The sequence below is a fragment of the Palaemon carinicauda genome, chromosome 45 (assembly GCF_036898095.1).
Source record: "Palaemon carinicauda isolate YSFRI2023 chromosome 45, ASM3689809v2, whole genome shotgun sequence".
Taxonomy (NCBI): Eukaryota; Metazoa; Arthropoda; class Malacostraca; order Decapoda; family Palaemonidae; genus Palaemon; species Palaemon carinicauda.
The window spans coordinates 32,283,732-32,308,754 of record NC_090769.1 but is presented as its reverse complement, the minus strand read 5'-3'; the positions used below and the strand labels follow the sequence as shown (position 1 = coordinate 32,308,754).

General features: G+C 49.2%; 1 protein-coding gene across 1 annotated transcript in view; it reads right to left on the bottom strand.

The window, feature by feature from the left end:
* Nucleotides 1–25,023, bottom strand: part of LOC137634804 (failed axon connections homolog) — a 92,006-nt gene that overhangs the window by 62,918 nt on the left and 4,065 nt on the right. The window contains exon 2 of the mRNA XM_068367352.1: nucleotides 8,115–8,279. Within this exon, the coding sequence (XP_068223453.1) occupies nucleotides 8,115–8,278 (164 nt within the window). The 5' untranslated portion in view covers nucleotide 8,279. The remainder of the gene's footprint in view (nucleotides 1–8,114; nucleotides 8,280–25,023) is intronic.

The window sequence follows — 25,023 nt, the reverse complement described above, 5'->3', positions numbered from 1 at the left end:
ACCATACAAACCTTAGCTATTTACATTGGGTTTACTTTCGGCGTAGATGAAATTGACGAGCCAATAGATTTTAACGAGGATTAACTAACCCCGTGCTAGTTAGCGGGGGTAGGGGAAGGGGTAGCTTGCTACCCCTCCCCCCCACACACCGGTGATTTGCTTCACTTCACTTAGAGGTAGGACTTGACTTGGGGGACAGGGCTGGCAGGCAAATATGTGTAAATAGCTAAGGTTTGTATGGTTAGGAAAAATAAAAATTATCTCCGAATTTGTCGTTTGTTCCGTAACCGAAATACAAACCACGCTATTTACATTGGGTGACTTACCCTTTAGGAAGGGTGGAAAGTCCCCAGCCTTACTGTCTTTGGCTTTACCCAGGGACTACGACTCCGAGTGAGTATCACTCGAGAGAGGAAGTCCCTGCACCTAACAAGTTCCTTGCTCCGCAAAGAACGAGTGGCCAACGTTAGTTGTGTGTGGAGGAAAGAGCGTGACTCGTCCTAGGAAGTTGACCTTGAGTCCTTTAGATAGGAATCTAGGCTAGGACGTTCCCAATACCACCTCGTCAGGGTATGGGGGACGCGACAGTATTAAACTTAATACTAGGAACACAAGGGAGCATGGTTTACCTGCAGAGGTTGAGGTCAGCTATACGGAGACCAGGAAGCTGCTTTCCCCAAGAGAGGGGAGGATGAAGAAAGAAGTAAGGGCCAAACATACTCTTTCATTCACGCAGACTAAAACCGGGTAACAACGCCCTCAACCTACAGCTACTTGTCCATCAAGGAGCCTGAGGTTAGACCAGCTGTTGTGCAGCCACCACGGGGCCGATAGAAAAAGTATCGAGGCTCCTGTGGGTCACGTCCGGCAGGTAGTGGGCTGTGAAGGTTGTTTGACGCTTCCAGACCCCAGCTTGAAGCACCTGCGTCAAAGAGAAGTTTCTCTTGAAGGCCAGGGGCATAGCAATGCATCTGACGTCGTGTGCCCTAGGGCGACGTGACGGAGGAGGGTCTGGATTCAAGGCGTGGTGGATGACCCTTCGAATCCAAGCCGAGATGGTATTCTTGGTGACCCTCCTCTTCGTCCTGCCTGTGCTAACAAACAGTGCTTGCACGCGAGGACGAACTGCAGCTGTTCTCTTCAGGTAATGCCTCAGACTCCTCACTGGGCATAATAGCAGATGGTCTGGGTCGCTTGTTACAGAACGGAGACTCATGACCCTGAAAGAGTCGAACCATGGGTCCGGCACTCCAGGGTTCTGAGTCTTGGCAACGAACTCAGGGACGAACCTGAACGTTACCTCCCCCCATCCCCTTGAATGGGCGATGTCGTACGAGAGACCATGAAGTTCACTAACTCGTTTGGCAGAGGCCAACGCGAGCAGGAAAGCCGTCTTCCAAGTCAGGTGGCAATCAGAGGCCTGGCGTAATGGTTCGAAGGGAGGTCTCTTAAGAGCCCTGAGAACCCGAACCACGTTCCATGGAGGAGGTCTCACTTCCGACTGAGGGCAGGTAAGCTCATAGCTACGTATGAGTAGAGAGAGTTCCAGCGAGGAAGAAATGTCCACTCCTTTCAGCCTAAAAGCCAAGATCAAAGGCTGAGCAATAGCCTTTCACCGCTGAGACCGAAAGGCGCATTTCCTCCCGCAAATAAACGAGAAACTCCGCTATTGGTGGAATAGTGGCATCGAGCGGAGAGATGCCCCTCCCACGACACCAACCACAGAAGACTCTCCACTTCGCCTGGTAGACTCCCGCAGAGGACTTTCGCAGGTACCGAGACATTCTCTCCGCAACCTGTTGCGAAAAGTCTCTCTCCGTGAGGAGACGCTGGATAGTCTCCAGGCGTGAAGCCGAAGCAAGGTTACGGCCTTGTGGAAGATGTTGCAATGTGGCTGTCTGAGTAGCTCGTGTCGTGGGGGAAGCTCTCTCGGGAGCTCCGTTAGGAGCTGCAGAAGGTCCGGGAACCATTCCGCGTGATGCCATAGCGGAGCTATCAGAGTCATCGACAGGTTGACCGATAGTCTGGTCCTGTTGAGCACCCTTCTCATCAGACAGAACGGTGGGAAGGCGTACACGTCGATGTTGTCCCACCGTTGTTGGAAAGCATCTTGCCCGAGAGCTTTGGGGTCCGGGACTGGGGAGCAGTACAGGGGCAGCTTGAAATTCAAAGCTGTCGCGAACAGATCCACTGTCGGGGAACCCCACAAAGTCAGGACTTTGTTGGCTATCTGAGGATCCAAAGACCACTCGGTACTCACTATCTGCGAAGCCCTGCTCAGACTGTCGGCGAGCACATTCCTCTTGCCAGGAATGAAGCGAGCTGATAGTGTTATCGAGTGGACTTCGGTCCACCTCAGAATCTCTACTGCAAGATGGGATAGCTGATGTGAAAAAGTACCTCCCTGCTTGTTGATATAAGCAACTACCGTGGTATTGTCGCTCATCACCACCACGGAGTGACCCGCTAGGGTCCGTTGGAACTGTTGAAGAGCCAGGAATACGGCCTTCATTTCTAGCAGGTTGATGTGCAGGTACTTTTCTGATTCTGACCAAAGGCCTGAGGTCCTCTGGTTCAGAATGTGAGCCCCCCCACCCTTCTTTTGACGCGTCCGAAAAGTGTCAATTCCGGGGGGAGGACGAGAAGATCCACTCCCTTTCGCAGGTTCTCGTCGACCAGCCACCACCGCAGGTCCGCCTGTTCCGCGGGTCCTATCGGGACCAGAAAGTCCGGGGAATCGGATCCTTGACTCCACCAGGACTTTAGTCGCCATTGCAGAGATCTCATCCTGAGACGGCCGTTTGGAACCAGACGAGCCAGGGAGGCTAGGTGACCTAAGAGACGCAACCACGATTGGGCTGGAAGCTCTTCCCATCTGAGGAAGGGTTCCGCCATCCTCCTCAGCCTTGCTATCCTGTCGCCTGATGGAAAGGCTTTGTGGAGATTGGTGTCTAACAACATGCCTAGATAAACCAGTCATTGGGACGGCTGAAGAGAGGACTTCTCGAGATTTACCAAGATCCCCAGATCTTGGCAAAGTCCCAGGAGCCTGTCTCGGTGTCGAAGAAGGGTCGACTCCGAGTCTGCCAGGATCAGCCAGTCGTCCAGATATCGGAGGAGACGGATGCCGTTCCTGTGCGCCCAAGACGAAATCAGGGTACATAAACACTCTGGTGAACACCTGAGGTGCTGTGGAGAGACCAAAGCACAGCACCTTGAACTGGTAGGTCTTGCTGTCTAGGCTGAATCTCAAGTACTTCTTGGAAGACGGATGGATTGGGATCTGGATGTACGCGTCCTTCAGATCCAGTGTGCACATGAAGTCTTGTGGTCTCACTGCAAGTCTGACCGTGTCCGCTGTCTCCATGCTGAACGGAGTTTGCTTGACAAACTTGTTCAGAGCTGAGAGGTCGATGACAGGTCTCCAGCCTCCAGACGCCTTTTTTACAAGAAAGAGTCGACTGAAGAAGCCTGGGGAGCCATCGACGACCTCCTGGAGAGCATCCTTCTTGAGCATGGTCTCGACTTCTGCCCGAAGGGCTAGCCCCTTTGCCGATCCCATGGCATAGGAGCTCAACGACACTGGATTCGCTGTCAGGGGAGGTTGAGATGTCGTGAAAGGGACGCGATAACCTTGGCCGATCACGGAGACCGCCCAAGAATCGGCCCCATGTTGCTGCCACCTGTGCACGCAACTTTGAAGGCATCCCCCCACAGGTGGACACGCGGGGGGACTGCCACCCCTCGCGTTTGCGGCCGCGGCCGCTTCCTCTAGGAGTCTTGCCTCCCTTGGAGGACTTACCACCCCTCTTGTCCTTGGCAGGAAAAGGCTGGGGCTTAGACACCACTTTCTTAGCTGCCGGCGCCTGCTTCGGTGTCCTGCGAGGCTGCTGCTGATGTTGCTGCGGAGCTGGAGGCTTGTAGGGCCGAGATGCAAGGGCCCTTTGGAGGAGGGAGTCTTGGCTAGACTTCCTCCACCTCTCAGCTGTACATTCCATATCTTGGGGCTCAAACAAGCTTCCCCCAAGGATGGAGGAGTGTCTGAGCCTGCAGACGTCCACGGCGGGGACCTTCAGGTGGATCTTCTCGGTCACCGCATCACGACGCTTCAGCACCGAGTTGGCCCACAGGTTGGTAACCTGATGTGCCAGGAACTCGATGGAACGAGTGCCCGAGAGGAGGGTCTCCAGGGCCTTCCTATTGCTCTCCTTAGACAGATGCTCGGAGCACAACAGGATGCCCAGAGAACCCAGCCAGACATCCAGCCACGAAGTGGCCTGCATGGCACACTTCGCGACCTTCTCCTGGCTCAGGATCTCCGACGCCGAGAACGTCACCTGCCGGGCGGAGATCTTCTCAAGAGGAACTCCCCTAGTAAACTCTTCCACCGAATGGTGGAGGGGAAGAGCGAGGCTAGACTCCCCCATGATCTCAAAATACCTCCTCTGCTGGAGACGAGGAGGTGGGAGGAGTCTGTTCCCGGCAGAGGAACGACTGGAGGAGGCGAGGTCTGCGAGCTGAGCGTTGGCCCTGTCTCTGGCACTCTTCACCCCTTAGGACCAGGGCAGAGCCACGCTGGCCTTTGGGGGCTTCTGAGTTCCATAGACCTGATCCAGGACTGTGTCCTTGCCTTCACGAGGGGCGATCACTGGGTCCTTGAACCTGTTGAGCTGCCTCATCAGGCCCAAGACCTGCCAGAAGGCATGCTCAGACTCGTGCTGCTCTCCTCCCTGCGGACTGGTAGTTAAGTCTCCTGTCCCCGGAAGCTCTTCCTGGGGAGACACGTGGACGTTCTCCCGGGGTCTGGCTGGTTCCTGGCGAATTCGCGAAGAAGACTTTGGAATTGTCTTGGAGTCCTTGGGTTCCCTCCTGGGTGGGATACAAGACTCCAGCAAAGAAGTCTGGAAGGTACCCTCCACGCGAGACGATTCCCCTCCACGAGGAGAAGACTTCCCCCTTGGTGCCAAGGGGGAGACCGCTGCCTTGCTGGACTCTCCTGAGGACGGAAAGGCCTCGTCTACAGGAGAAGGAGAAAACGACTGCGAAGAGGAAGGAACCTTCCTGGCAGACCTCTAAGGAACCAACTTCTCCCTGGGAGAAGTCACCACGAAGTCCACTCCTCTCCTTCTCTTCAGCGAGGGCGAGGCCGTCGTTGGCACGAGTCCTAGATCGGCGAGTGCCGGCTTCATAGCCTTCACTAACGCCCGCATCAGAGGGCCAAACAAGGATTGCCGAGATACGGACGCAGAGTCCGTAATTCCCGCTGGAGGGAAGGGGATTGGTCGACCCTTCGGAGTGGACACAACTGGACCTGCCTGCAAAAAAGAAGGGGAAGAAAGTTGCCTAGACCTCTCCGACGATCCTTCCTTGTCCTGCGAGAGAGACCTGGGCTTACGCGGAGGCGATCCTGACTGCGACCTGAAAACACGAGTCCCTGCTGGCGCTGCGAGCTGCGGAATCCGACGACAACTGGAGTCGCGCTGGCGCTCGCGCGGTGTCGTTACCAAAGAATCGCGCGCGAGGGGCTGCTTGAATGCGGGCGCGTAATCGCGCGGAGATAAACGAGCGCGGGAGCGATCGCGCGAGGGAGAATGGACGCGCGGGCGAGTTGGCGCGTTGGCGCATTGGCGCATGGGCAAAGGAACGCGTGGGCACTCAGGAGACCGCTGAGGGCCCAGAGGGCCAGGAGAAAAGTACAGCGCAGGGGAACGATGGTGTCCTGGACACCTGTGACGCGTGGGCGAGCGATGGCGAGTTGGCGAACGATGGCGCGTTGGCGAACACTGGCGCGCAGGCGAGCGATGGCGCGTTGGCGAGCGATGGCGCGTTGGCGAACACTGGCGCGCAGGCGAGCGATGGCGCGTTGGCGAGCGATGGCGCGTAGAACGCGCAGGCGAACGACCGCGTGTGGGCGAGTTGATCGCAGGAGACCTATGTCTGTCAAGATCTGATTGGCGCTGACGCGTAGGAGAGCGCTTGCCTGCAGGCGATGGATCGCGCGGACGGTCAGGAGATCGACGGAACTCAGGGGAGCGCTGACGCGCTGGAGAACGCTGACGCGCAGGAGATCGCTGATGAGCAGGAGAACGCTGACGCGCTGGTGATCGCTGGCGCGCAGGAAGACGACGCGTAGAATACTGCGCAGGAGCAAGAGGGGCGACGCGCAAAGGCGAACGCTCGCGAACGGGCTCAGGAAGAGAAGGCGCATGGGCGTGCAGGAACTCTGGATGTACGCGCAGGAGACCGTGCGCGTTGCTGCGCAGGAGAAAGATGACGAGCAGGAACGCGAGGGCGAGGAGGAGTTAAATCCTTGCCCGCATGCAGAACCGGAGTTCTAGGGCGCGTGGGCGCACGTCAGGAACAGGAGGCACAGGTGCGCGCTGACGAGCAGGAGATCTTGTGCGCTCAGGTGACCGTTGGCGCTCTGGGCGCGTAACAGGAACAGGAGGATGTACGATGTCCACTCGAGAGCGCTGGGGAGCAGGGGGGCGTTGACCATCAGGAGTCAGGAGACTTCAAGGATGGAGAACGCTTACGCGCTACTACGCGTGAACACGCAGGAGGGCGCGCAGGGAAACCCTGACGCGCAGGGGAACCCTGACGCGCAGGGGAACCCTGACGCGCAAGGGAACCCTGACGAGCCAGGGAAGCCCCCACACCGTGGGAGACATCCCTTTGCCCCGAAGGGACCGGTGTCCGTCGGCTGACGAGATCAGAAGACTGCTGGCCATCTGCGGAGGAGGTGGAAGGTTCAGGCGTAGGAGAACGCGAACGATCCCCGGAGAGGTCTAAGGACGCAGCTGCTACAGTCTGCTCCCGGCAAGGAGGGTCCTCATCGGAGGATGGAGGAGGTGAAGACTCGAAGAGGCGCCTCTTGACACCCTTATAGGGAGACGGGAGGCCCCTGCGACGAAGAGGTCGACGAGCCTTACGGCCACGAGGGAGGTCATCGGGATCGTCAGTCCTCCGAAGAGGAGTCTCAGTCAAAGCGCTCCCCCGAGGAGAGACGTAGCCGCAGGAGAGACCATGGGACCCCCTTCCCCCTTCGAAGGATGTTTGGAAGGGGGAGGAGAGCCTTCAGCAACGTCAGGAGCCGCAGAGGTTTGACTAGACCCGTCGGAAGCCTCTGCCACCACAACGTCGACGATAGACAGAGAATCTACCTCTGCTATCAACGGCGTCTGCTTGACAGCGGCCCCCAACTGGATAAGGTCAAACAGGGGAACCGCCCCGCTATGGGAGGCGACGCCCTCTCCCGCACCCCGAGGTCGGGAAACAGAACAAGGGTCTGCGCTACCACTCGGAGGCCTCTCACCAGAGGCCGGACAAGGAGCTTCAGAGGAGGTTTGGGCGGCGGAAGAAGAGTCCCTAGAGCCATCCTCCTTCAGGGCAACCCCAGAAGGAGAACGGTCTCTCTTGGACTTCTTCTTACGCCGGCGGGCAAACCTCTCCCACTGGGAGGCAGACCCCTCCCTACACTCACTGCACGTATTTTCCCTATCACACCGTCGGCCTCGACACTGCGGGCAAAGGGTGTGAGGATCGGTATCCACCGCCGACATGAAGGTACCGCAAGGGCGGCCGGCGATCCCAGGGCACTTGCGCATGATGAATACCAAAGGGTGAGGCCAACTTCCAAACACACAGCTGAGGAAAAGCAAAGAAAAAAGATTAAGGCTGTCAACAACGAGGACGATAGACAGACACGTCTGCACATCGTCCAAGCCAAAAGTGAAGTGAAGCAAATATCACCGGTGTGTGGGGGGGAGGGGTAGCAAGCTATCCCTTCCCCTACCCCCGCTAACTAGCGTGGGGGTAGTTAACCCTCGTTAAAATCTATTGGCTCGTCAATTTCAGCTACGCCGAAAGTAAACCCAATGTAAATAGCGTGGTTTGTATTTCGGTTACGGAACAAAGCACTTTTTTACTCTTAATCTCCTTATTTAGTTTCTTTTTTAATTTTTTTATTGGATTAACTATCCATTTATTTCTATTTCTGTAATAATAAGAAAAAATAGAGCATCTTATTCTCCTGTACAACGAGAATAGCTAGCTTTCGTTATTTTGTTAACTTAGAAAAACAAGAGACTCATAAAAGAACATAGGAAACTCACCTTTGGCATTGCTTCTTATAATAAAAGATAGCTTTAACAATGCCAAAACAAACAGTTCCAGTTAGAAAATAAGCTTTTCCTTTCTTCCACACTGAGGCTACAGATGATATGGCCTCAGATACAATAAAGTAAGGACCATTACCAATTGCACTAGGCATAACCATTCTGAAAAATGATATTTTGATTATAAAATAAATTTTTGAATATACTTACCCGGTGAATATATAATAGCTGACGTCTCCGACGGCTCGACAGATTCCCAAAAACTCGCGAGCGATCGCCATGAAGGTAGCGGGTGTGCCCACCAGCGCCAACTATCGGCCAGATACCGCATATACATGTAAACAACTCCAGTTCTTCTCATCCCGCTGGGTCTCTATCGGGGAGGAAGGGGGGGCCTTTAATTTATATATTCACCGGGTAAGTATATTCAAAAATTTATTTTATAATCAAAATATCATTTTTAAATATTAAACTTAGCCAGTGAATACATAATAGCTGATTCACACCCATGGTGATGGGTAGAGACCAGTATTAATACAGTTTACGGCGTATATGCTTAGAGTTTTTGACAGTTATATCATAACAAAACCCAAATAAATATAGGTACCTGGTAAGAAAGCTGATTCTAACGATTACTCTGCCTTGTTAGTCCGCTTTCCTCACGAAGCCCAGCCATCCTCTCAGGATGCTGAAAGACTCCCAGGAGCTGAAGTATCCAGGGCGACAACCCATACAACAGGACCTCATCAAAACCCTTAATCTGGGCGCTCTCAAGAAATGACATTTGACCACCCGCCAAATCAAAAAGGATGCGAAAGGCTTCTTAGCCTTCCGTACAACCCAACTAAAAACATTTCAAGAGAAGATTAAAAGGATATTGGAATTAAGGGAATGTAGTGGTAGAACCCTTACCCACTACTGCACTCGCTGCAACGAATGGACCCAGTGTGTAGCAGTCCTCATAAAGAGTCTGGACATCTTTTAAGTAAAATGACGCGAATACCGACTTGCTTCTCCAAAAGGTCGCGTCCATAATACTTCGCAGAGATCTGTTTTGCTTAAAGGCCACGGAAGTTGCTATAGCTCTTACTTCGTGCATCTTAACCTTAAGCAAGCAACGGTCTTTTTCACTCAAGTGAGAATAGGCCTCTCGGATTAAAAATCTAATAAAATACGACAAAGCATTCTTTGACATAGGCAATGAAGGCTTCTTAAATGAGCACCACAAAGCCTCAGATCCACCTCGTAAGGATTTAGTCCGAGCTAAATAAAACTTCAGAGCTCTAACTGGACACAGCACTCTTTCAAGCTCGTTGCCTACGATCTCTGACAGGCAAGGTATATCAAATGACTTAGGCCAAGGACGAGAAGGCAGTTCATATTTGGCCAAGAAAACCAAGCTGAAGTGAACATGTGGCTTTATCTGTAAAAAAGCCGATGTTCCTACTGAAGGCATGGATCTCACTGACCCTTTTAGCCGAAGCCAAGCACACTAAGAAAAGCGTCTTGAGGGTGAAATCCTTCAGGGAGGCTGAATGTAATGGCTCAAACCTGTCGGACATTAGGAACCTTAGGACCACGTCTAAGTTCCATCCAGGATTTGCCATACGACGCTCCTTAGAGGTCTCGAAAGACTTAAGGAGATCTTGGAGATCTTTATTATTGGAAAGATCTAAGCCTCTATGTCTGAATACAGACGCCAACATGCTCCTGTAGCCCTTAATAGTGGGCGCTGAGAGGGAGCGAACATTTCTCAGATGTAGGAGAAAGTCTGCGATTTGGGCTACAGAGGTACTGGAAGAGGAAATAGATGATGACTTGCACCAGTCTCTAAAGACTTCCCACTTCGACTGGTATACTTTGATGGTAGAAGCTCTCCTAGCTCTCGCAATCGCTCTGGCTGCCTCCTTCGAAAATCCTCGAGCTCTTGAGAGTCTTTCGATAGTCTGAAGGCAGTCAGACGAAGCGCGGGGAGGCTTTGATGAAGATCCCTTACGTGGGGCTGCCGTAAGAGATCCATCCTTAAAGGTAGACTCCTTGGAACGTCTACCAGCCATTGAAGTACCTCTGTGAACCACTCTCTCGCGGGCCAGAGTGGAGCAACCAATGTCAACCTGGTCCCTTCGTGAGAGGTGAACTTCTGCAGCACCTTGTCTAGGATCTTGAAAGGAGGAAAGGCATAAACGTCCAGGTGAGACCAGTCCAGCAGGAAAGCGTCTATGTGGGCTGCCTCTGGATCTGGAACTGGAACGCAGTAAGTCGAGAGCCTCTTTGTCAGAGAGAGTCGCAAAAAGATCTATGGTGGGTTGACCCCATGTCATCCATAGCTTCTCGCACCCAGTCTTATGCAACGTCCACTCCATGGAGATGACTTGTCCTCTTCTGCTGAGGCCGTCCGCCAAGACATTCATTTTCCTTGCACAAATCTCGCCAAAAGAGAGATGTTACATGCCTTAAATGGAGTTCCTTCTGATCCGTGGATCAAAGACCCGAGCCTTCCAGACTGTCCAGTGGAGCTCCCTAACCCAAATCCGATGCATCTGAAAACAACACATGGTTTGGGTTCTTGATCGCAAGAGAAAGACCTTCTCGAAGTCTGATGTTGCACTCCCACCAAGTCAGACATGTCTAGACTGAGTTGGAGATTGGGAAAGAGATACTCACTAAGCCCTTCTCCTTGTTCCAATGTTTTAGGTGAAATGGGAAAGGGCATAGGTTGAGTCTCCCCAGAGAGATAAACTACTCCAGCGATGAAAGAGTTCCCACGAGGCTAGTTCAAACTCTTACAGAGCAACTGTTTTTCTCTTGCAAGTGAAGGACTTTTAACAGAGCTTGTTCCATTCTTGCGGGAGACGAAAAGGGTCGAAAAATCAGACACTGTATCTCCATTCCCAAATAAAGAATAGTCTGGGATGGGGTACTGTAAGTTACGACTTCTCTACGTTCACTATGAGACCTAGCTCCTTGGTTAGGTCTAATGTCCATTAGAGGCTCTCCAGACAGCGATATAATGACGACGCCCTGATTAGCCAGTCGTCAAAATAAAGGGAGGCTCTGAATCCTCAAAAAATGTAGAAAGCTTGCTACATTTTGCAAGGGCCTTGTAAAAACAAGAGGAGCAGGAATGAGGTCGGAGTACAGTGCTCGACAGTGGTACATTACTTTCCCGTCCACAAACCTCAGATGTAGTTGAAAGTTTGGATGAATCGGGATGTGGAAGTATGCATCCTGAAGGTCGAGAGAGACCATCCAGTCGCCTTCCCTTAATGCTGTCAAGACAGATTTGGTAGTCTTCATCGTGAAGTTTGTCTTGACAATGAACACATTGAGCGCACTTACATCTTAAGTACTTCTGCAGTGAACGTGGCTGCCAGATCATTGGAGCCATCCCTGATAGTCTTGTTCCTGCAGAGAACGTGGCTGTCAGATCATTGGAGCCATCCCTGATAGCCTTGTTCATGCATGACATAATTGTACAGCAAAACTTCAAACGCTCGAAAAAACTCCTAACAGAAGATGGTCTAGCTTTGAAGCCGACCATAAAATCTTGGAGCGTCTCATGGCCAGGCGCCGGGGAGAGTCTATGAGGCTTGAGAAGTCTCTCTGGGCAGAGGCAGGAACTCCCAAGCCGAGAACTTCTCCCGTGTCATACCAGACGCTCGCTCTATAAGCCAGTTTAAAAGGAGGGAAAGCAAAGGCTGTCTCCCCCAAACTCCTCATGGTGATCAACCAGTCGCCTAGCAAACGTAAAGCTTTCTTAGAAGAGCGAGAGAGCACTAGCCTAGAAAACAACGGCTTCGAAGTAGCTACGCCTAGTGTAATCTCTGACGAAGGCGAACGAGGAGCAGCAGTTACAAAATGGTCCAGACAAAGATCCTTAAAAACCATCATGATTTTCTTAAAATCCATGGAAGGTTGCGCAGCCTTAGGCTCTTCCACGTCTGATAAAACGTCCAAAGGATTATCAGTAGGCAGGGGATCAGCAACATCCTCATCTGAAGGAACCTCGTCCGACAATTGATGAGTCTCAAGCAAGGAAGAGACCTGCCGTGGTGGCAATACTTGACAAGCAAAGTCCACACGCAAAGGAGCATCAGTAGCAGTCAAGGACGCTACGTCATGTAACTGCTTAAAGGACTGACCAGCAACAGCAACAGGAGCGGGAGGACGCTCGACGTCAAGTCGAGACTGCCTTGACTGCCTAGATTGAGCAGTCAAAACAACCCTTGACTGCTGTGCTTGACGCTCAACGTCAAAACAAGGCAACTGAGCTGGTTGGCGAACGTCCTGAACGTCAACAAGAGCATGCGGTGGCGGCTGAACGTCAACAAGCGGCTGAAAGTCAACACGGGACTGCATCGAGTGAGGCTCCAAGTCACGTGACTGACGTGACTTTGTAACGTCAACAGGACGAGTAAAGGCTCGTTTGGGCGGCTGAAGGCCAGGATCTCGATCAGCGTAACGGCGAGGATCATCGTGAACCTGCTCAACGGTATACTCCTCCATAAGGGAGGCAAGCTTATTCTGCATATCCTGCAGGACAACCCATTTAGGATCAACGGGAGTCGGTACGGGCCGAGACGATGGTAACGTCTGTGACGGCAAAACATTGCCTTTACTGAGACTCTCGGAGCCCGTGTTACGCTTTCGTTTAGGCGGCGAGCAGTCTTCCGATGACTGCACAGGGTCAGAGCTGTCCCAATGGCTACAGCCAGGACGCTGGACTTGTCCTGAAGGGACTGACTTCCGCTTTAAGGGTCTAGAAACTTTGCTCCAAGGTTTCTTTCGCGAGAAGCCTTCGGATGACGAGGAGAAAACCGCCTCGGTCGTCTTATGGTAGGGGCGGTCTTGACGAGACACGCCCGAAACCATAGAGGGAACGTCTGTTCGTTGGTTAGAGCCTTTCGTCCCCATAAGTCCTACAACATTACTTCTCCCTGGTGCATGGGAGCTTGCAAGAGGTCTCAGACTAGGTGAACGACAAGCACGAACAGACGAACCCTCGATCGCAACACTAAAAACACTTTGCGCACTTATCACTTTATCACTACGATTTTCTGTCTTTTTTGCACTTACTTCACTGATATCGTATTTTTCAATAATTTCACATTAGGCATGAATAAAACTGATTTCTACCTGAAGCACGCAATTCTCCCTTACATCAAAAGGTTATAATTGCGAAATGAGTCGTATAATGTAAGCACATTAGTACATGCAAAAATCAGTAAACATATATATCGAATAAAACGGAAATATATAAAGTTAAAAAGGATCAGTGACTGGGGAGGAGACTAAACACTAGTTCATTAAAGACTACGTTTTCAATCTCTCACCGTACAGTGCCTTGGGACGAGAATAAAAACTAAAAACGTTTTATCCTTTCTCCCCGTACAGAGACTTGGGACGAGAGTAAACTGAATCGAGAACAACGTTACTCGCTCCTAAACTCCGTTGGGACGAGAATAAAGATCGGATCGTTCTCTCTTCCTCTCTCTCCGTCTCTCTCTCTCTCTCTCTCTTGTCATATACAAGAGAAAAGCCCACTCACCCTTCGTCAATAAACAGGTTATTTGACCAAAGGAAAAAACTGAAAGGACTAAGAAAATGAAAATTAACAAGTTCCTTTAAATTAGTATTTAAAACACTTTAGTTTGAAAGAAGAATGAACAAAACGTCAGAATCGATTTACTCTTTCTGCAAAGTGAAACCGTGATTCTCTCTTTCTCTATCGTAACGATAGAGCGCAAACTGCGTAGCATAAATAAACCAAACGTTAGTTCATCTTTGAAAAAAAAAACAGCACGAAGACTATTCAAAGAATATCTTTCTTAAAATATTTTCTAAAAAATATTCATTTCATAACTCTTACAGAGCAAATGATTTAAACTTAACGAAAATAAAAGTTGAATGGGCTCAACGTTGTTTAACTTCGGTTTCCAAGTTAGGACCGCCTACATCTCGGAGGTAAAGGCCGCATATAAACAAAAACATAAAATTTATCTTGATGTTTAGTATAAATGGAAAGCTAATCGAAGAGGCCTAATAAAGGCGGGTGAGATATAAAATATATAGAGGAAAATCTATAATTATCAACAATAATTTTTAACGTGATAAAATAATTACTAAAAGCCTAAAACACACTTCCGTACACTGAGGGAAGGGTCGGCCATCTTTACTCAATGGAAAAAAACCAGAGATAAAAAAGCAAGGGCAAAACACTTTTACTCTCCTTTCAAAAGCATTTCTTTTGAGGATAGTATTGAATAATCCAACACGGCGAAAGCAATAAAACCAAAACCAAGTACTTCACCAATTCGGTAGAAAACACGAGGTCATAAAGCGAGTGGAATCGACTTGTCGATGAAACCGACAGAGAAGAACTGGAGCTGTTTACATGTATATGCGGTATCTGGCCGATAGTTGGCGCTGGTGGGCACACCCGCTACCTTCATGGCGATCGCTCGCGAGTTTTTGGGAATCTGTCGAGCCGTCGGAGACGTCAGCTATTATATATTCACCGGCTAAGTTTAATATTTAAAATTGATAAATGGTGAAAATTTTAGATAAATTATTTTGCTTTCTCAAGTACTGTACATAGTAATGTAATCTACAATATAACAGATAAAAATCACAAATTCTGATAACTTGTATTTATCCAAACTATACATTCCTAAGTCCTTTAAACCTCTCATGATACTGAGAGTGACACACTTACTGTCAGGCTTTTGGCTGAGAGCAAAGTTTACATGCAGTCAGAGAATTTTTTCTCCCCTTTGATATGGTCAAACTATAACGGATATGAACTGATTTATTGCATTATGTTGAAGGAGGCTTGAACATTTTAATGTATACAAAATATATTCCAATGCAAGCAATTAAACATGGAATGTTTTCAAAAATGAAAGATAACTCTTAAAAATACAGTATTCATAAAAAATATTTTTATATAATAGGACTTTATATCATATAGAAATGGCTGATCTGTCTCCATCCACCCATTACCTATAAAAACAAGGGAACCCGTTTTGGATGATTTCAAGCACCTCGTTCTCCATTATTACCTTCACTTTCGGTGATTAAAGATGGTACGATTGGAATGTTATCGGAGATTGAGTGAGGGGAGAGGGAGAGATGATGAATGGAAGGAGGGCTTTACTACAAAACTCTCCGTGCCGTATCACTGCCATGTTGCCCAATGGCTTGAAAAGCATTCTCTACTCACAGCAGCTGGAGTAGAGGAATGCCGATCTCAATAATCTCTGCCTCCTTTCCTGACTTGACCTTTCTCAAGGTAGAGGGCCCTAAAGCCACAGATCTTGATCTGCGCTTCACCGTTGCCTTCTTCAAGACTGCTATGCTTGGTTAAGAAGTGGTAGTTCTCTGAGCAGATAATCTGGAACAGACTTGGCCCTTAAAGGTTATTGCCCTCTAGATGAGGGAGTCGTAACTCTCATTCCTCCACTTCTCAACATTCTTCTCAATCTCTTCCGCCAGGAAGAGTCAAGACATCCACGATCGGCACATTCCTAAGGGAGAGTGCAGCCTCCTATCCTATCTGATGGAAGAAATGTGAAGGTAATGCATCTCTCCTCTTCAACACCCAGTTTGCCCACTTATTGGCTGAGTGATGAGCCAAGAAAGTCACTGCCTTAGGCCCCGAGAGTTCGAGATCACTGAATTTTTTTTTTCATCTCGAGATTTGATAAATCCCTTGAAGCTGTGGATTCAGTGGCTGAAAAAGAACTCTTGTACTTCAGTCTGTCCACTGTCCTCAGGGCTATCACCTTCAACTATATCAGAAGGGGCGTTAGGATGGCCTCCTCCAGGGTGTAAAGCCTCAGCTGTTGAGAGTACTAGAGGGAGAGTCTTCATTGATCTACTCAATCAAAGTGAATTCTTACATCCTTTGACCTGAAATTTATTCAAACCAGTGCATCCTGCGCTAGAACCGACCATGGAAGCTCAAAGGAAGGTCTGGAGGTTCAAGAGGCACCAAAGCACTGATAAAACTTTGTCATCCTGCCATTGATTGGCTCTGAGGCTGCCTATCCAAGTTTGTTCAGCTCCCTGACTATTGAGAAAACTCTAAGGAAGGTTAATTCTGACACCGGGTTCTCCATCTCCGTTGGTAGATCCTTATTTGCACGAGATTTGTCTCCTCTCCTCAAATGAATAGGATGAACATAGGTAGAAGATCCTGTCTTCCTCCAGATTGAAACATATCCCAACTGAGGACTGAACCTGGTCTGTACTCCGAAGGAGAAGTAGAGATCGTAGACTTTCAAGAAGTCTCCGCAGCCTTACTACTCTTCTTTGTCTTGCCCTATGAGATTGAGGAGACACATAGTGTCCTCATTTCAGAGGAGCATTAGGGGGAGCACAACAATAAGTGATGAGATCATTCAGAGTGCCTCCTCTTGGAAGGGCTCCAACTAGAAATTCCTCTCCTCGAGAAACCCACTTTGCTCCAGAGAATTCATCCTAGCTGTCGCCTAACTCATCTCCTTCCACCTACTTGAGAGAGACTCTTTCCTGGAAGAGCTATCTCCATGTGTCAAGGCAATTTCTGTGACTGATCAATTTCGTCCTTGAGATGAATCTCTCAAACAAAAACAATCTTGGGTCGAAGGGCGAGCCTTAGCGCTGGGCTTAGGTTTTGGCGCTTGGAGGAGACAGGTGACATAGCTTTACATGAATCTCAATCACCAATATCTGAAGGCTTTTGGTCTGGTTTGCTCTGTCTCTGAGAAGGTTACTCATGGGAGAAGAGCAGTCCAAACAGCAATGTTTCCATTAAAGAGGCAGAGAACAAGTGAGAAATACTAGAGCAAGAAGCCTTTGCCTTTAGAGAAAGAGGTTCCTTGGATTTTGCACTCTTTAGTTCGCAAGATGATGAGCGAGTACGCTCCTCCTTTTTGCCTTAACAGGCAAATGCACACAAACCAATGTTTGTGAGTGTGTTGAGGAGCACGATCGAGAATCAGACCGTTTCTTCTCCAAGAACCTGATCCTTTCCTGTTACTAGAGTGAGAAGTTTTCTCAGCCATTTGGTGATTGTGCTCATTTGAGGCGATCGTGCACTTGGAGATAGCACCCATAGAGATTATGATCACGGAGAACGTAAGCGTGGTGATCGTGTGCATGTCAATCATGCGAGTGGAGAACTTGCTGGACCCAATGTGTGCATGGTGTTTATATGTGTGAGATCATGGTCTGAGAAACCTTGCTCATGGGGATCAAGTGTGTGCTGCTACTTGTGCGCATATCCTCATCAGTGTAAATTGCTTCGCTTTCCAGGTACCTCTCTTAACTCAGACAAGAAATCTCATGAATGCAAGGGTGCCCATAAAACGCGTTTTCCTAGCATTGAATTAGCTGTTTATGTGCATGGAGACTTCATCCAGTCTCATCTTAGACTTAGCTAGTGATCATGGAACAGCTCGTGAGCCTTCTAATCATTGGTGCTCAAGGGATCTCTGACGCTTCAGTGTTCGTGCTCATGGGTAATCGTCCTCCTTGTCTTTATGAGTCTTCTATGCTTGTGGGGTTGACTCCTCTGAAGATGAGACACGTCTCTTACAATCAGCCTGCTTTACAAATACGCGTGGGGAAGGGGTTCATAAATTGTCCACAGTACAAAAAGCACCAGAGGTCCTAGGAGCAGTTTTCTTCCTTCATCTGGGTGTTCCAGCTCATAGAGATCCTGAAGCTTCCAGGAAGCATCCCTGGGCAGGAGAGGGACTGGAGTACTATAGCTTGTTGTCCTGACAAGTAGTGCTCATAGATACTTCCTTGCAGCAATGACTGCTTGAGGCAAGTGCCTTGGCCTTTAAACCTCACACCTCCATGTTTCCTCTGTTGAGTTCAGTCATCTTGTGCTTCGGTGATCTCTTACTCTTCTTCCTGGTGGTGGACAGCTCCTTAGCAGGGGAAGAAATAGCGGGAACAGACAAAGAAAGTAAATGGAAGCGACGATGTATCTCCTTCACCACAATTGAAGATCAGCAGGAGACAGGCCCTTAACAACAAACGATGGTTTGGCAACATCAAGAAACATATCTAGGGATGCCACTCCACTACTCTCCTCCACAGGCAGGAAGACTTCTGAGCCCCCGAAGCAGGTAATACCTCTAGAAGCTTCTCCACTGAAAAGGTGGGATGGCTAAAGCACACAGATGTCCAAGTCCTTTCGAGGGTCGTCATCAGTTACATCAGCGGGAGTGCTTTGGGCGAGAGACAGGTGTGTACAGTAATACCTATGCTACATGGAGGACTACTGTCATACTTAAAGGACTCCCCGAGGGCAGAGGGCTCCTTCTTCCTCTTCCCTTCTCCGATGGCAGTAACCTCAAAGGGAGAAGAGGAAGAGTGCACAATGGCCTTTGAATCCAAAGAAGGGAGAGAAGAGCCTGAGAAGCTCTTGGGCATTAGTTTGGTTTACCCAAACCCAATTCCAAAGAATCCCTTTTTCAACTTTTCCCTCTTCTTCGCGAACTTAGCCCACTGCAGCCGAGGCCACTACCTACAATCAGAATAGAAGATTCCTGCGAACAGGAATGTCATCTGCAGCAGCTACAAAGTTCATGCGGACTAGAGATGTACCGATACCACTTTGGAGGCCGATACTGATACTCAATTTTTTTTTTCTATACCGATACTGATACCAATGCCAGAAAAATAACTGATACCAATACCAGCACTAACCAATACTTGGGACATTCTTCCTAATGATGGCAATAACAGTATAGAGTATTATTGATTTGATGACCGACTTTTCAACCTCTTTAATGTATGCAATGCAGTGTGTGAGGCATCAATGGGCCTATTCAGTAAACAGTACAGGCCAAGCACTTTGGGGCGTCTATTTGACATAAAACAGAGTTTTAAAGATTTTTTTTTTTTTCAAACATGGTAAACTATGGCTATGTCCATGGCAATGACACACTCTGATCATATATCTAATGCCTTCCCCTATATGATATTTTCTATTACTGAATTTCATATTAGTTCAACCAGATCACTGAACTACAAAAAATAGCTGTTCATAAATAGAGTAAAGTAATGAATTATTTGCATTTGAGAATTTAGTCTTAGCATGAGGAGCTAAAATAGTAAGTTTGTCTGAAATAAAAAATAATGTTATTTTCATTAGTAAAATAAATTTTTGAATATACTTACCCGATAATCATGTAGCTGTCAACTCCGTTGCCCGACAGAATTCTACGGAAGGGATACGCCAGCGATCACTATACTAGAAGGGGGTGTACTCACCAGCGCCACCTGTGGCCAGGTACTGCAGTACTTCTTGTTGACACCACCTCAATTTTTCCTCGGTCCACTGGTTCTCTATGGGGAGGAAGGGTGGGTCAATTAAATCATGATTATCGGGTAAGTATATTCAAAAATTTATTTTACTAATGAAAATAACATTTTTCAATATTAAACTTACCCGATAATCATGTAGCTGATTCACACCCAGGGAGGTGGGTGAAAACCAGTGTACATGACTATAAGATAGCTAAGTATCCCGTATTTCATATAATCAGTTATTCAAAATAACAATGAAATAATAAGTACCTGGTAAGGAAGTCGACTTGAACCATTACTCTGCCTTTAATAAGTTCGTCTTCCTTACTGAGCGCAGCGTTCCTCTTAGGAGGCTGAACAACTCTAAGGTGCTGAAGTATACAGGGCTGCAACCCATACTAAAGGACCTCTACACAACCTCTAACCCAGGCGCTTCTCAAGAATGAATTGACCACCCGCCAAATCAAAAAAGGATGCGGAAGGCTTCTTAGCCTACCGTAACAACCCAAAAAACAACAATAAAAGCATTCAAGAGAAAGGTTAAAAAAGGTTATGGGATTAAGGGAATGTAGTGGCTGAGCCCTCACCTACTACTGCACTCGCTGCTACGAATGGTCCCAGGGTGTAGCAGTTCTCGTAAAGAGACTGGACATCTTTAAGATAAAATGATGCAAACACTGACTTGCTCCTCCAATAAGTTGCATCCATAATGCTCTGCAGAGAACGGTTCTGATTAAAGGCCATCGAAGTGGCTACGGCTCTTACTTCGTGGGTCCTTACCTTCAGCAAAGCAAGGTCTTCATCCTTCATGTGAGAATGGGCTTCTCTAATCAGAAGCCTTATATAATACGAAACTGCGTTTTTGGACATAGGCATCGAAGGTTTCTTGATTGTACACCATAAGGCTTCTGACTGTCCTCGTATAGGTTTTGACCTATTAAGATAATATTTCAGAGCTCTGACAGGGCAAAGAACTCTTTCTAGCTCGTTACCCACCATGTTGGAAAGGCTAGGAATTTCAAACGATCTAGGCCAAGGACGTGAAGGAAGTTCATTCTTAGCTAAAAATCCGAGCTGTAAAGAACATGTTGCAGATTCGGATGTGAACCCAATGTTCTTGCTGAAGGCGTGAACCTCACTAACTCTTTTAGCTGTTGCAAGGCAGACGAGGAAAAGAGTCTTGAGAGTAAGGTCTTTGAAGGAAGCTGACTGGAGAGGTTCGAACCTAGGAGACATAAGGAACCTTAAGACTATGTCTAGATTCCAGCCTGGAGTGGATAAACGACGTTCTTTAGAAGTCTCGAAGGATTTAAGGATGTCTTGAAGGTCCTTGTTGGAAGAAAGGTCCAAACCTCTGTGGCGGAGAACTGAAGCCAACATACTTCTGTACCCTTTAATCGTAGGAGCCGAAAGGGATCTCTCATTCCTTAGATGTAATAGGAAGTCAGCTACTTGGGTTACAGAGGTATTGGTAGAGGAAACTGCATTGGCTCTGCACCAGCTTCGGAAGACTTCCCACTTGGATTGGTAGACTCTACGAGTGGATACCCTCCTTGCTCTGGCAATCGCTCTGGCTGCCTCCTTCGAAAAGCCTCTAGCTCTAGCGAATCTTTCGACAGTCTGAAGGCAGTCAGACGAAGAGCGTGGAGGTTTGGGTGTACCTTGTCTACGTGAGGTTGACGTAGAAGGTCCACTCTTAGAGGGAGAGTCCTGGGAACGTCGACCAGCCATTGTAGTACCTCTGTGAACCATTCTCTTGCAGGCCAAAGGGGAGCAACCAGCGTCAGCCGTGTCCCTTCGTGCGAGACGAACTTCTGAATGACTCTGTTGATGATCTTGAACGGCGGGAATGCATAAAGGTCGAGATGGGACCAATTCAGCAGAAAAGCATCCACGTGAACTGCTGCTGGGTCTGGAACTGGGGAACAGTACAAAGGAAGCCTCTTGGTCATGGAGGTGGCGAACAGATCTATCGTAGGCTGACCCCACAAGGTCCAAAGTCTGTTGCACACGCTCTTGTGAAGGGTCCATTCCGTGGGGATGACTTGATCCTTTCTGCTTAGGCGATCTGCTGAGACGTTCATGTTGCCCTGAATGAATCTCGTTACTAGAGTGAGATTTAGACTTCTTGACCAAATGAGGAGGTCCCTTGCTATCTCGTACAGCTTCCTCGAATGGGTCCCTCCCTGCTTGGAGATGTAAGCCAAGGCTGTGGTGTTGTCGGAGTTCACCTCCACCACCTTGCCTAGCAGGAGGGACTTGAAGTTCATTAAGGCCAGATGAACTGCCAGCAGCTCCTTGCAGTTGATGTGGAGCGTTTCCTGTTCCTTGTTCCATGTTCCCGAGCATTCCTGTCCGTTCAAGGTCGGGCCCCAGCCCGAGTCTGATGCGTCCGAGAAGAGATGAAGATTGGGGGTCTGAATCGCTAACGATAGACCCTCCTTGAGAAGGATGTTGGTCTTCCACCACAAGAGAGTGGTCTTCATCTCTTTGGTGACAGGAATAGAGACTGCTTCGAGCGTCAAATCCTTGTCCCAATGAGCCGCTAGATGGAATTGGAGAGGGCGGAGGTGGAGTCTCCCTAACTCGACGAACAGGGCTAACGATGACAGGGTCCCTGTTAGACTCATCCACTGTCTCACCGAGCAACTGTTCCTCTTCAGCATGCTCAGGATGCATTCTAGGGCTTGGCTTATCCTTGGGGCCGATGGAAAAGCCCGAAAAGCCTGACTCCGAATCTCCATTCCCAGGTAAACGATGGATTGGGAGGGAATGAGCTGGGACTTTTCTAAGTTGACTAATAGACCCAGTTCCTTGATCAAGTCCAAAGTCCAGTTGAGACTCTCCAGACAGCGACGACTCGTGGAGGCTCTTAACAGCCAGTCGTCTAAATAAAGGGAGGCTCTGATGTCCGATAAGTGGAGGAATTTTGCAATATTCCTCATCAGATGCGTAAACACCATAGGAGCTGTGCTTAGGCCAAAACACAGGGCTTGGAATTGGTACACAACCTTTCCAAAAACGAATCTCAGGAAAGGTTGGGAGTCTGGATGAATAGGAACGTGAAAGTAAGCGTCTTTCAGATCCAACGAGACCATCCAGTCCTCCTGCCTGACCGCTGCTAGGACCGACTTCGTCGTCTCCATAGTGAACGTCTGCTTGGTGACATAAGCATTGAGCGCGCTGACGTCCAGCACCGGTCTCCAAACTCCTGTCTTCTTGGCCACCAGAAAGAGACGGTTGTAGAAGCCCGGGGATTGATGGTCCCGGACTATAACCACTGCCTTCTTCTGTAACAGGAGCGACACCTCCTGGTGTAACGCTAGCCTCTTGTCCTTTTCCTTGTAGTTGGGAGAGAGGTTGATGGGAGAAGTGGTCAGAGGGGGTTTGCGGCAGAATGGTATCCTGTAACCCTCCCTTAGCCACTTGACAGACTGGGCGTCTGCACCTCTTCTTTCCCAAGCTTGCCAGAAGGTCTTGAGTCTGGCTCCTACTGCTGTCTGGAGAGGAGGAGAGTCAGTGTTTGCCTTTTGAAGTCTTGGGACCTTTCCTAGACCTGCTCCTGGAAGAGTCTGGACGGGTACTTCCTCGGCTGGGGGCTCTGCCACGAAAGGGCGGAATAAACCTTGTAGCAGGAGTATCGGCCACTGGGGTGCGGTAAGTTCTGGGAACTGAGGGAGCAACCTTAGCCTTACGAGCTGAAGAGGCCACAAGGTCATGAGTGTCCTTCTGAATAAGGGCCGCAGACAAATCCTTGATAAGCTCTTCGGGGAACAAGAACTTAGAAAGCGGAGCAAAAAGGAGTTGAGACCTTTGACAAGGTGTGATGCCAGTAGAAAGAAAAGTGCAAAGTTGCTCCCTTTTCTTAAGTACTCCTGAAACAAACATTGATGCAAGCTCGCCGGACCCATCCCGAATTGCTTTATCCATGCAGGACATTATAAGCATGGCTGAGTCCTTGTCCGCAGGGGTGGTCTTCTTGCTCAAGGCCCCCAGGCACCAGTCGAGAAAATTGAAAATCTCAAAGGCACGAAATATACCCTTTAAGAAGTGGTCTAAGTCGGAAAAGGTCCAGCAGACCTTAGAGCGCCTCATCGCTGATCTACGAGGAGAGTCGACCAAACTTGAGAAGTCAGCCTGGGCAGAGGCAGGGACTCCCAAGCCTGGTTCCTCTCCTGTGGCATACCATACGCCCGCCTTAGAAGTCAGCTTAGTAGGTGGGAACATAAAGGAAGTCTTCCCTAGTTGCTGTTTGGACTGCAACCAATCCCCTAACATTCTTAAAGCTCTCTTAGAGGATCTAGCAAAGACGAGCTTAGTATAGGCTGACTTAACAGGTTGCATGCCCAGCGAAAACTCAGATGGAGGAGAGCGGGGGGTAGCAGAAACAAAATGGTCCGGGTATACCTCTCTGAAAAGAGCCAGGACCTTGCGAAAGTCAATGGAGTGAGGAGAAGACTTGTGTTCCTCCACGTCCGAAGAGGGATCTAGGTGCGCAGCTTCCTCCTCAGAAACCTCATCACCAGAGTGTTGCGAAGCGAGAGGTAAAGTAACAGCGGTGTGCTCAACAGCAGAATCTTGACAAGCGGGTGCATAAACACTTGCGGTTTCATCCTCAAGTCTCTGTTGAAGAGGATGAGGGCTGGTAACGACAAAGTCAAGAGGTTGGGAAGAAGGAGGTTCTGCGGCGGTCTGAGGAGCAAGTGTGGTTAAAACCTGAGGTTCAGGCTGCAAAGACTGGTCAAGTAGAGTAGAGGAAGGTAGGTGCATGCGTTGAGGTGGCTGACTCCTAGCATGAGCTTCCTGTCTCAAGAGTTGCGCTTGCTGCAAGGGTTGTGGATGCGCAGTAGCAGGTTCCTGTCTCACGAGTTGAGGTTCTTGAGGTGTGAGCTGCGAGAGTTGAGGTAGCGGCTGCGCAGAACGCAGTTCCTGTCTCACGAGTTGAGGTTCTTGAGGTGCTAGCCTCAAGAGTTGAGGCTCTCGCCTTGAGGAAAGTTGAGGTCGCTGCAGCGAGAGCTGAGGCGGCTGCCTCATGGATGGAAGAGGTTGTCGTACCTCAAGAGGTTGTTGCCTCGATGGTCTAACCGCAAGAGGAAGAGGAGGATGTAAGGCATAAGACTCCTGTTCCCATTGTTGAGGTTGTCTTAAGGAAGGTGGAGGTGTGCAGTCACCTGATGACTGCGGAGAGTCAGAGCTAACCCAATGACTGCATCCAGGTTGTTGAACTCTTGAGGTCTGGACTTTACGTTTAAGAGGTCTTGAGACCTGAGTCCAGCGTTTTCTCCCCGATATTTCTTCTGCAGACGAGGAAAATAAGGGCTCAATCGTCTGCGGGTGGGAGTGACGGTCTCTGTAAGACACGCCCGCAACCACCGAGGATACTTCTGTGCGCCGATCAAGGCCTGCCGAACCCTTTTGCCCTTCGACATTGCTTCTCCCCTGGGCTTGGGAGCTTGCAAGAGGTCCCGGACTGTGAGGACGACTGGCACGCACAGAAGTACCCTCACGCACAACACTGACACTGACACTAGCACTCGGCACTGCACTGACACTAGCACTCGGCACCGCACTGGCACTACCACTTCCCACTGCACTTTTG